Genomic DNA, 12,370 nt, shown 5'->3' with positions numbered 1-12,370 from the left:
GTTAGTAATTGTTCTGAGACATGCTTTTAGTAGCTGCAGGTGTAGGGAGGACGAGAGGACTTGGAGCAGAACCTAGTGGACATGAGCTGACCTTCAGCCATTCCACCTGTGCATGAACAGCAAAGACATGCTTCTGCTCCGTGCTATTGAGAATTTTCTGGCGATGGCAACACATTATTTTACAAAATGTTGATTGACAGACCTTGCTTATAGATTTGTGTGCTTCACTATTTTGTGAGCTTCTTGGCTACTGACCCTATTTTGCTCAGTTCCGCATTTCTGTAGCTTAGTTCTTGGATATTATAGATCCTCAAAAATATTTGATGTGTGAATAATGAAAGAGTAAATGATATTCATAGGTGTCTGGGATGAATGTAGGCAGCATGGTTACTCTGACAACCCAGGTAAAGAGTTTAGAGCCAACACAGAATATTATTTTGGTTCTGGAAAAAGGACCAGAACTTTTTTTTTAGGCCGAAAGTAGGAATTCATAGTGAGTCTAGTCCAGTCATTGGCAGAGCCACTGGGTCCTGGACAAAGCCAAACTCTCAGACCTGACTGAATCAGCCAGATGACAAAGTCCGAGGTGACTTTTCTGTATGTTTGCTCCAGATGCAGAGAAGTCTCTTGCATGGGTAGCAAGTTGGATGTCCCCCAGGGTTCCCTTCCAGCTGCCACTGCAGGAAGTTCCTGCAAGTGAGCTGCTTCTTGATCAGATGCTCACTTTTGCTATGGATGATTAATATGCAACACCTATTTTCGAGAATCATGATTATGTGTGGCGAAGCTTTGATAAACAACAATGATGGTTACACTATACGTTCATATCTTCCAAGGTCAATGTAGGCTATTCAAAATGATGCTGAAATATCTGGAGATCCAAGAAATTGTAAGAATTTAAAGTTGGAAGTGTTTACTCCCTATGCTATTTCTTGTGGCCGTGTCACCTTAAGTCTATGAATCACGTCTGTGTGAGTGTGTGTATGTGCGTGTGTGTGTGTGAGCTAGTGTTTGCTTAACTTTCCCTATAGAATGTAGGATTCTGAGTCGATGGGAAAGCAGCTGACAGCTTTAGATAAAGGTGATTATGGCAAAGAATTTAATCAATAACCACTTTTATCTCAGCAAAACACATTATTTTTCACCTTTAAAATTATTTGCATGAATATCTATTCTTTGTTAACCTCAGAGTAAATAAGACCAAGCTGTCTGAACAGTCAGGGAAACACTAGAGGAGAAGTAGCAATTTTGAATGTCAAAATAATGCTGTGGTCAAGACCAAGCAGTGTGACTTCCCTAGATTGTGGAATACCACAAGGTCATTACAAGCCACCCTAATGTAATTTTTCACATCAATTCTGGGTGCTTTATCTTATCTCTTAGGAGAAAAACTTCAAATTAAATTCAACCACATGATTGACAAGATAACAAAGTTTTTCTCTGACAGAGAATAAATTACATGATTTAATACCAAAATGCCTCAAGAAAAAAACTGAATCTATAATGACAAATCTTTCATAAAATACTTAGCTCAATTTGTACATATTGATGACTTCAAACATGTATTAAGAAGTTAATGATTTTGTTTATTTTAGAAGGTTTATCTTGAGAAGTGTGGACTCGTGATTGAGAGTCAAAGGAAAACTTTAAAAGATGTTAGTTTTAAAGACATTAATTAGCTAGCTAAAACATTAATCATCTTTCTTACACATTTTAAGTCAAATTAATAGGCATAACCATCTGGGGGAGGTCCGCTGGCTCCGGGGCAGTCTCAGACGGGAGGAGGGGGTCCGCCAGCTAAGAGCAAATCTTAGTCTTGCCCATGAAGTTTTAGAGGCTGTGGTAGTTAATTACCTCAGGGGGCTTCTCTGTTGGGGCTGTCGTGTGCACAGGGGAGCCTACTGATTAGGAAGTGAGAAAACTGGGTGTGAACACAAGGACCTGTGCCAATCTGTGTGCACTTCTTCCCCAGCTGCATATAGACACTGGAATTACTGAGTGCACCACAGTGGAGTCAGAAATCTTGATTTTTGTTGAGCTTTATTCTTTTTATTGTCCTACTCCAATGTCCATGACAGTTTTTCAAGTTTTAACTAGCTTTCCATGGGCTAAGGACTGAGGAAAGGTACCATGGGGATTCAGGGACTCTCCTAAACAAAAGGAAGCCTCTAAGCCCCAAGCTGGCTGCACACCTGGCCTGGAGGTGAGGGGACAGTGATTCCCAGGGAAAGGCAATTCTCCCATCAAGGAGTTTCCTGTTGGTGCCAAACACTGAAGAGGTGTATATGTGTGTGTGTGTGTGTGTTTGTGTGTGCGTGAGTGTGCATGCATGTGTGTGCAACGTGCCTGTGAGTCTGCATGTACATTACTGAGTGAGATTTCTTTATAGGGCACTGTGTGCCTTTTGAAGACCATTTAAATGAACCCAATACTACTTTACCCAGCTCAATAGTTATTCATGGATTTATATAATTATATTTTAAAACACACACATCCCTTTTGCATGGTTTATCAAACAAAGTAAATCTAAGACAAGCATTTGTGGCATTGGCAATATTATAATTTCAGATCTGCTCTAGAATATATGCAGGGATTGTTTGTTTGTTTTGACTTGTGATCCTTTTTAAAAGGGAAACTTTTAAAAGGAGAGCTACTTTTCATGTCGTTCTTACATTTAATTCCATATTTGTTTTATCCTAAAACCAAATCTATATTGAAATTTTCCCTTTATAGTCTAGGCAAAGTAGTATTATCATCAAATTATAAACAGAATTATAATAAAAGGATTCCATTTTCCATTTGGATAGAAACCATAAACCACTTCAAACCTTTAAACTGAAAGCACATAGTGTATGCTAGAAAAGATGATCAATCACCTGAAATCTTCATTTATAAACCCTTTCGTATTTCCTTATGTAGTACTTGCCAATTCTTTTATCAGTAAGAGTCCCCCCACCCCCCTTTTTATCCTTTTCTTACTGTACTGAGCAGCATACTTCAAGCAGCGCAGCTATGGACGTTCTGCACTTATCACAGCTCCAGAAAACAAATCAGATGCGGAGATCTGAGCGAGGTGGGAATGGAGCTGAAGTGTAAAGAGGAACCCAGAAAAAGCTGCCGACATGCTTTTGGGACTTTGTAAGAACTATCAGACGCAGGCAGTGTCTGGCACCTGCAAATGTTCCTGATCAATAGGAGGAAAAGTCGTGCTTCCTGGTTCCAGTGACACATGAAAGAGTGTTCTAATGAGCTGTGAAAGAGCAATGGTTATTGGCAGCATCGTTATTAGTAGCAACAGGACTATGGTCCTCAGTGCTATCTTGGTGCACTTCACCCGTGCCCTCTGGTACACACCGTGGAGAGTGCCATACATTCTTCTTAATAAACAGTGTCAAGTTTCACCCATAACTCTCAGACTTTCTCAACACTGACCATGATATCCAAACACTGAAAAGTTCCTACTTGCACAATACTAGATCATCTGGTAGTGGCATTAATTACTTAAAAAGTAGGGGAAAATGGGCTCACAATCAATTACTAATTACTCTGAGTATACTCAAGACCTCCATTGAATAATACATACTTTACTCCAATTGCATCGGAGGTGCATAGATTGTTCAGAGGCAACGGAAATACCTGTTAAATTAGAGGCGGGTGGTACCCTGAGATTTCATCCTGGGCACTTTCCTACTGAGAGAAGTAGTCAAACGCCAGGAAAGCGCTTGCCAACCTTTGACCAAACTGTACCAACTTTCAAAGATGGAAATGCAGGGCTGCTCTATGTTCCAAGGCGTTTCACACACTGGGTTAACCTATTAGCTATTTATTTGAACAAATGACAATGTCACAGCAGAAGCCGGGGGACCTGGGTGGCACCTTAGCATTTTCTCTAGCTACGATGCCGTTGTGGGAAAGTCCCATAGTAACGTGGGTTGATGGTCCTCCCAGGAGTCGGTTCCGCAGCTAGCCGTGCCCGAGGTGTGGCGGGCTGTGACACTGACCGTTCTGCTCGCGTTGCACCCCCGCCGCCAGCAGGTCCGGCTCCCCGAGGCTGATGTCGTTGAGCCTGGTCCCCAGGCACTCCATGCACAGGTGCTTGCACCACTCCTCGGCCTCCAGCTCTGGAAAGCGGAATAGCGACAGTCAGCAGCGCTCCAGGGCGGGGGCCGGTTCCCAAACCCAGGACCCCAGCAATCCCGAGAATCCGGCAAGCGAAACCATACGCAGCAGGTGGAGGAATTCCTCACCTTCATTTCCTATGCTTGACCTTCCATTTTTTTTTTTTTTTTTTTTGCAGGGTGGGGGCGGGGGCTGGGATTTGAACGCAGAACTTTGTGCACACGAGGCAAGCGCTCTACCAACCGAGCTATATCCCCAGCCCTTGACCGTCCACTTTCAAATTGTTTAAAATTGTGATCCTTCACTGTTTTCACAAATAACAGTCTGTGAATATTTGTTTCCTGTACAGCAGATACTAGGTTGCTTTCCCTTTTTTTTTTTTTGGAGGGAAATTACTTAGACAAAAAGTTTAACGGTAAGATAAAAATATATAAATGAGTAGTTGAAATAAATGCCCAACTAGGTTAAGCAAGTGAATGCTTTCCTGGTTGTGATTTAGATTTGTGTGGGCTGAAGATCCCATGTTTGGGTCATTCTGAGTAGTAGCAGATCACGGATCAACTTTTCTTCCGTGAACCCCAAAACGTGGGTTATTCTTAACTTTAGAAAAAAAATGTGGTAGGATGTTAGCAGTATCTTTCCTTTTTGGGAAATTCCAATAATCTAATCTACTGATTAGATCTTTATTCCTTTTACTACGCTTACCTCCCCACTTCTTTATATTCACAGATTTTTTTCTTTGTTGTAAACACTTAAACATCTTCCATCTACACATCTACAAATTAGATCAGAACTTTCACACTGACACTATTGAGAGAAGTTTCTGACTTTTGCATGTCGCGTAAGTCTGTACTAGAACAGTTTAATATAGATTTCTGTCAAATCTCTTGCTCTCTGTGGATGACATTCCAACCTTTGCCTTGACATTTTAAACTCCCCATGGAGAGTTATCTGTGACAGGTTTTCGGGACTCCACGCATCTGAGTACCAACTGCTCTCCTCCAGGGTCAACCTGACAGACCTGGCTTCCTTCCTGAGCTGAGTCACACTGCCTTAGCATCGAAAATAAGTTGGATCAATTCAATGTCAGGACAAGTTTGTCATTTATTTAGTCTTATCAAGACCATGGCTACATACTGTTAGACAATAAAGCAGGAAAAAAATGCCCCCTCCCACAGAGCGCTATTCTAATAAAACTAATACTTCCAACTTTCATTCTGATTACAGAGGAATCATTCACATTTCCTAACTTTCCCTTCCAGGTGTGAGCCGCAGTCATCCTGAGTTAAGGATCTGTTAGATTTCCAGGAGAGCTTAGTTTCTTTGCTCAGGTGAAGTCAAGGCCTGGGAGGGGCTGCCTGGACATTTCTTCAGGAACCCAAGAGATAATCCTTTCTCACTGCAAGATCACTGATAAAATAACTGTGCACTTGCTGATGCTCATGGGTTCCTCAAAAACAAAAACAAACAAAAATATCTTTTTTTTTTTTTTAAATAGGGAAGGTACACCAGACTACCTAGAAAAATTTTTACAGAAGCAAAAAATAGCAAATATCAAAAGTAATTTTTCTTGGATATTGGAGTTTTAATATACAAAATTTGTAAGAGTTTTGGAAGCTTTTCTAAAAGCAAACCAAAATCTTACAGGCTATGCTCATTTACATGCTGTGTATCTAGAAATTCCTGGAATTTTCAATAAGGGAGACAATATGATTTTATTTATTCTTTTTAATTCTTAATGTTTTGAAGTTTTCTCAGGACTCTACTATTAAATTTCTTAATTAAAATCACATGCAATCAATATCTCACTTACATTATTTTACTTTATAGTATTTTCAGTTCTTCATGAATGGTGATGGGAATATCTAATATGCTATTTGGGGTAAAAATAAGAATGCTAAATATGCCAAGCACCTCGGAGCCAGTGTTCCCTGTAAGTGGTGAATCATGCCCAAAGGTTGGAGAATCATGACTCAATCCTTCCCTATTCACTCCTTTGTCCTAGAATTTAATCAGAGAAAGGAAGTCATCATATAGTAAAGGGCTTCTATGAAACTGAGCTGCCTCTTTCAAGTACAAGTAAATGCTAAATGCAGTCTAAGGACAGGACGTCAGAGAAATCCCCACCACAGCGGTGAGAGACACCCGTGGGCGTCCTGGCAGGTAGGGGTGTCTCTGCAGCCTGTCTCAGCGATCACAGTGCTTCAGCACGTGAGCAGTGTAGCAGCATACAAGAACAGGAAGACCCAGAGTAGTGAAGGTAAATGGAGTAGAGGCGCCTCAGAGACTGAGCTGTAAACTGTTCAGAGAGAGTAAGAGCAAGGGAAAGAGACACCTCCCTGCATTTCAGTTGTTATCAGGTTCCTTTAAAACATACACCGTTGTGAACTCAGTACACGTCAGGCACTGTGTTTGGAGCTGAAAGATCACCACTTCTGCTCTCGGTTATCATAGACTCCAGTGGGACGGGCAGGTGAGCTTGGTATGTGGTGCTCCAGAAGGCTGCTAGCTTCGCCAGGTCCCAAGAGCAACCGTGGCCAAGGCTAGGCGGGGTGGGAGGTATCAGAACAGGGGCTCGCAGGCCAGCAGCCAGAAGACAGGTGTGTGTGAAAGTGAACGTGTGTGAGTGTGTGTGAGTGTATGAGTCTGTATGTGTGGGTGGGTGCGTGTGGGCGTGTGTCCATGGGTTTGTGTGTGTGCATCTGCATGTGGAAGATGGCTGGGCAGAGATGGGGGCATCTGCAGGGCAGAGAGTGGCATTTACAGCAGCTGCGTTCACCTGGGAAGATGGGAGACACAGTACTGTCTGTTCTTCGCAGGATGTTATTGTTTGGTTCAATTATATCAGCCTTAAACCTTCATCTCAAAAGTGCTAACCTTTGCTGTGTGAAGACTGGATCTGACAGTGTTGCTGTAGAGAAGTTGAATTAGTTTGAGTATTGTACAAGACTTTGGTTTCTTTAATCTGTTTTTTGATAGTCACCTTTCAAGAAATTACAGCTATGCTTTTTATTTGCTGTCCATTGAAGTCTTGTCATCTTTTCCTGCATGTTAATTCATTTTGTCCTATCACTATTTAACTAGCATTTTTCTCTCAATTAACTTTCTTCTTTCACATCTAAATGCACGTATATATGTGTATGTGTATATATATTTATATTTATTTTACATTGCTGGAAATTAAACCCAGTGCCTTTTGTATGTTAGGCAAGTGCTGTATTACTGAGCTACACTCCCAGCCCCTAAATATTTTTTTTAACAGAGCTGAGATTATATGCAAATATAAGTTTTGTCTTTTGTCATGGTTCACCTTTCAAACCTCTCAGTCTACACATGGTGTATAAATAATTTAATTTTCTTTATGGTGGAATAAAGACATTAAAATATTCTGTTAAGTTTGTATCCTTTTCATTATAGAAATGCTTTTTCTGTTTTGTTTTGTTTTTAAGCAAGATGCCTTTTCCAATAGCCTGTGCGTAGGTTCAAATTCTTAATTATTGACAATAGAAACCCAAATAATGTTTTCTTCACAATTAGGATTAAATGGATAAATTTGATAATTTTCAAAAACAATGAAAAGATGTTTGGAGAAGAAAAATGAAATCAAATAGTGAAATATGTAGTGAATAGACTTATTGATTAGAGGCCAAAGATGATCAGGGACAGTGCAAACCAGAAATACTATAGTCCAACAGGGTCTCCTCTCTGAGCTTCAGCTTCTTTCCATCTCCCCCAGAGGATGCTGGGGTGGCCTGCCTGCATCCATTTCAGTGAGAAAGCAGTCTTTACAAAGAAGGCCCTTAATAAATGTCTACCAACCAAATGATTAGAATCATCAAACTTTATTTCTTTCACTATATTTGGACCTTAGGATAACAACATTAAAGTTAAATTATCTAAAATGAGCTATGATTTGGTTATTTCCAAAATTTCATCACATATACAGAAAATGTGCTACCAGTCAAAATCACATATCAGAATGAAAAGACCCCTGTGCAATTTTGTGCTTTTTCTAAGATGCAGCCGGACTACATTTGTGTGGGAACAACAAATCATCACATGCAGTCCTCCCTGGATTTAGCTTTTATTGGTAATCTCAGGGAAGCATAGGTAAAATACTCTTGCTTTGTTTTCAGCATAAACAGTAATTCTTAACTATATCTAATTCTTATTGTCTGTGCAGATTTGCTTCGATTTAGTGATAAAGATTGCTTTGCTGCTTATTAAAGTATTAAATACATGCTTTGCTGCGAAGTAAAGCAACACCACTCCCCACAGACTGTGGCTCAGAGAATATGCAGCTTTCTCTCATTGCCATGCAGTGTTTGTAGTGCTGTTCAAACAGGACACCGGGCGAAGCTCTCCTTCCTGAAAGAGCAAGCTCCCCGCCACTTCGCTTTTTCTATAGCGGGATGATAGGAAGCATGCTGACACCTAAACTCTTGCTTTAACTGACACAAAGGGAAGTATCTCTGTTTACCCCCCAGGAAAGAGTTTTTACCTTTGAGGTCAGATCTGTAGGATTGATCAGTTGAGAGATGGGGCAGTGGCTTTTTGTTATTGTTTGTTTGTTTGTTTATTTTTGCTAAGGAGGAAGTGTCTTTATTTTCCTTCTGTGGCCTGCTCCTCATTTACTCTCTTATATAAAACTCACTCACACCTAGTAGTCCTCCTTTAAAATTTGGTTTAAATCTGACCTTTTTAGTTCCTCAGACCCAGGTTTGAATGTGACAATGTTTCTCTGAATTTCATATTTTTCTATAGTCCTTGACATCACTGGGTTATTTTATGCCTTTCCCAATTACTGTGCTTCAAGAAATTAGAGTGTAGGAGGCCTATTTGGTGTGGTCCTTAAGAGCCTAGCACAATGCCTGAATATGGAAACTAATAAATAAACACGGGACAAGTCCATAGATGGGATTTGCAGTGACTTCCCCCAAATTGGAGACACATTCTAGAACCTAATGCAGATGACCTGGGGAGTAGTCTGTCTCTTCTTGCAAGCTTTGTGGTCTGTGTCCATCTGCATTTATATGACTTTGGGTGTTCACCTCTGGGTTATCTAGTTAAGAGAGATCTTCAGTTAGCAGGAAAGAGGACACCACAAGGCATGTTCTCCACCGAACTGCAGTGATGCCTAGGTTCTTTTTTTATTTATCTTTTCTTTTAATCTCTTCATTAGGTATATTGTGTCAACATGGAATTCTCGTACATAGCCTCTTTGATTTTACAGGTAATACACAGTAGATCAAATTTTTATTTTTCCTATAGATAAAGCAGTGGAATCTTAGAAAAAGTAAAATTGGAGCCAATGAAATGAGTAACCAACTAAAAGTATTCCATCTTTTATGAAGATAATGGTAGCTTATTTTCTTTGATTTAACAATAGGTTGATATGTCAAATTTCTGGAATCAATACAGAAAACCTTATTCTGCTATTTTCCTCCTTGTGAATTGGAGGAGTGAGGTTCAGTTTCCAGATATGACCAAATGGAAAATTGCTCCTGCTTGTCTTGCAGAGTAACAAATGACAAATAGCAGCAATTGACAGAACAATCAAATGTGCTGTTCTTCTGCCTGACAAGAATTCATTGCAAAATGCTTTAATACGGAGGTTAGTAAATGTCACAAGAGTTTAAAACAATTTAGAGGAAATAAGAAAAAGAGAAATTAGCACAGGCAAGTGGTCTGAAAGTGAAGGTGTACTGTGCATGCGTGTGCATGCTGTGGAGGTGAGAATGGATGTCCCTCACAACAAAGCAAGGCCCGAAAGGATTCTTTGCAGCAGCTTGGAAACTTGCCTCACCAGGCGGTGGATTTCTGTGCAGGAGGATCTGCATGGAGGCTGAATACTTTCCACTCTTAAGAACACTGGACGCTGAAGCTTGGGTTTGCACAGGAACACGGGGATCAAACAGGGACTTTCCTGAGGAAGAAGCTCTGTGAGGAGCTTTGGTCTCAGTCCCCTGCCATCAGGGCTCAGAGAGCAATGCTGTTCTGTGCAACTGTCCCCAGGCGCTTGGGAGCGGGGAGGGAAGCAAGGAGGAAAGCCAGGAGTTGGAATATGGACACGGTCATGTAAAACCACTGTCTAAAATTGTACAGAGCTCTTACAGTGTCTCTCTCTCTCTGTAACCAGAGCCATTCCAAAGACATTGTGGTGGCAGCTCATGTTGAGTATGGAACTGAATTTGGCAAACAACACCAAAGAGTCTGAGGTACATTCATCCCCAGAGCTTAGGGAAAGGAAAGGGTGCAGACTTACAAAAGTGGACACCTCGACTTTTGATGAGAGTGACATTGGCTCTGAGGCCTCTTAGAACTGCGAGATAATGAATTCATGTTGCTGTAAGCAGTTGTGCACGGTAATTTGTTACATTAGTGATAAAAACCAAAACAAACACAAAAGCCAGATATTCTATTCCTTTCTCCCAGCAAGTTATTTTAACAGGATGAAAAAAATAGGAAGTGGGGTGTGAGTAGACCTGCTGGAAGTTTAGGAAAGAGAAGCGTTAGGAATTTCGGATTACCAACCTTGGAGGGGCACAATCTCAAGACACGAGAGCTGAACTGCAGAAGGGAGTGAGGAGGCATGTTGGCAAAGGGCCCCAGGGAGCTGGAGCAGCTGCCAGGAGAGCAGAGCCTCCTGGTGCCTGGAAGCCTGGGACGTGCAGTGCAGGCAGGGTCAGCAGGGGCTCTCACAGGGCATGAGGGGCGGCCCGAAAGGGCGTGCGGGTTTTGAGGGGCTGAGGGAACATGAAAGCAGCAAGGAAGAAGGAAGGGAACACTTTCGACAGTGTGGTGGTGGCGGGGAACAGAAGAGAAAGGAGAAGGCTTGGTCCTGGAAGACAACAGGGTGCAAGAGCACAGAAGACCTCCAGATCCCCCATCACCAGAGCAAACCACCCCTCCACACTCCCTGGGCCTCCCTAAACCCAAAGAATAGGGTGGTGTTAAACTTGGACTCTCATGAAACAGCTCCCTGCTTCAAAAATCAGCAAAGAAAATAAAAGCCATAGAGAACAACTGAAGAAGTTCAAGAGGAGCACATTCAAATGAATTGAAATAAACTCAGAAAAATGGCAACCACCTCACCTCATTCCACCTGAAACAGAGGAAAACCATGAGTATCCTCCAAAAACAATTGCATAGGTTCAGACAAGGGTTTAAGATGCAAAATACCAACTTAAATAAAAAAAAAATATTGAAAACTAAGACTGAAAATGAATTTAAAAATTAGGAGAAATGTACAGAGCAGAATGAATGTAGGAAAGAAGTAGAAGAAAAATTATCACATGCCTTTGAGAGAACAGGCTCAACTGAATATTTCTCAAGAGGCATTAGCAAAGCAAGAAAATAAAGTTGTTATTAAAAAAGAAGTGAGAACGATCAAGTGGAAATAATGGAAATGAATGTCAGGCAGAGGATGATGGTGGCTTGGACCAACGTGGCAGTGGAGTGGCCATTGCTAATGAGAGCCCTGGAGACTGAGGATGTGCTCAGAAAAGTCAACAGGATTTGCAAGTGGAGTGTAAGAGAAAGAGAGAAATTAAAGATGAAAAAAAAAAGTTTGTAATCTTTTTGTGTGTGTTGTTGATGTTGTTTGGTCTTCTTCCTCCTCTTCTTCTTCTTCATCTTCATCTTCTTGTCTATACAACTGGGGGAATGAATATGTCATTTAGCAAGGGGATGTGGCTGATTTGGAAGACTGAGAGTTCTCTTTTGAAGTAAGTTTTAGATGCTTCTTAGTTGCTGAAATGGATAGACGAGGATGTGTGAGCTTGATGTTCAGTACAGAAGTTCAGATTGGATTTGTAAGTTTGGGAGTCAAGTGTACAGATTCCATTTAAAGCCACGTAACCAAATGACATCACGAAGCAGTTTGACTTGGTAGTTAGAAGGATGTTTAAGAATTAGGACCTGGGACACTCCCACAATTTAGAGATCAGGGACATAAACAGGGAAGGCAGCACAGAAAGAATAGCCCTTTGAGGAAGAAGAAACCAACATCCGAAATAAGCTGGGAGCAAAGACAAACAAAAAGAGATTCAGGGAGCAGAGTGATCAACCGCTTTAAATGCTAGCAAAGCTCAACTAAAATGAGCTCCCCAAATGATAAGATTTTCCAACATGGAAAGCAGTAGTTACCTTATAAGGAAAGTTTACTGGACTGGTGGAAACAAAAGACTGAAAAGGTGCAAGAGAGATCAGAAAGAAGAGGCACAGAAACGAGTTGGTGAATAGAGGTCAA

General features: G+C 41.1%; 1 protein-coding gene across 1 annotated transcript in view; it reads right to left on the bottom strand.

The window, feature by feature from the left end:
* DOK6 (docking protein 6) overlaps positions 1-12,370 on the bottom strand; it is a 495,770-nt gene that overhangs the window by 202,625 nt on the left and 280,775 nt on the right. Inside the window, exon 4 of the mRNA XM_079109215.1 lies at positions 4,002-4,121. Coding sequence (XP_078965341.1) covers positions 4,002-4,121 — 120 coding nt within the window. The remainder of the gene's footprint in view (positions 1-4,001; positions 4,122-12,370) is intronic.

Source organism: Sciurus vulgaris, assembly GCF_902686455.1.
Source record: "Sciurus vulgaris genome assembly, chromosome: 13".
NCBI lineage: Eukaryota > Metazoa > Chordata > Mammalia > Rodentia > Sciuridae > Sciurus > Sciurus vulgaris.
This window is presented reverse-complemented; position numbering and strand designations above follow the sequence as displayed.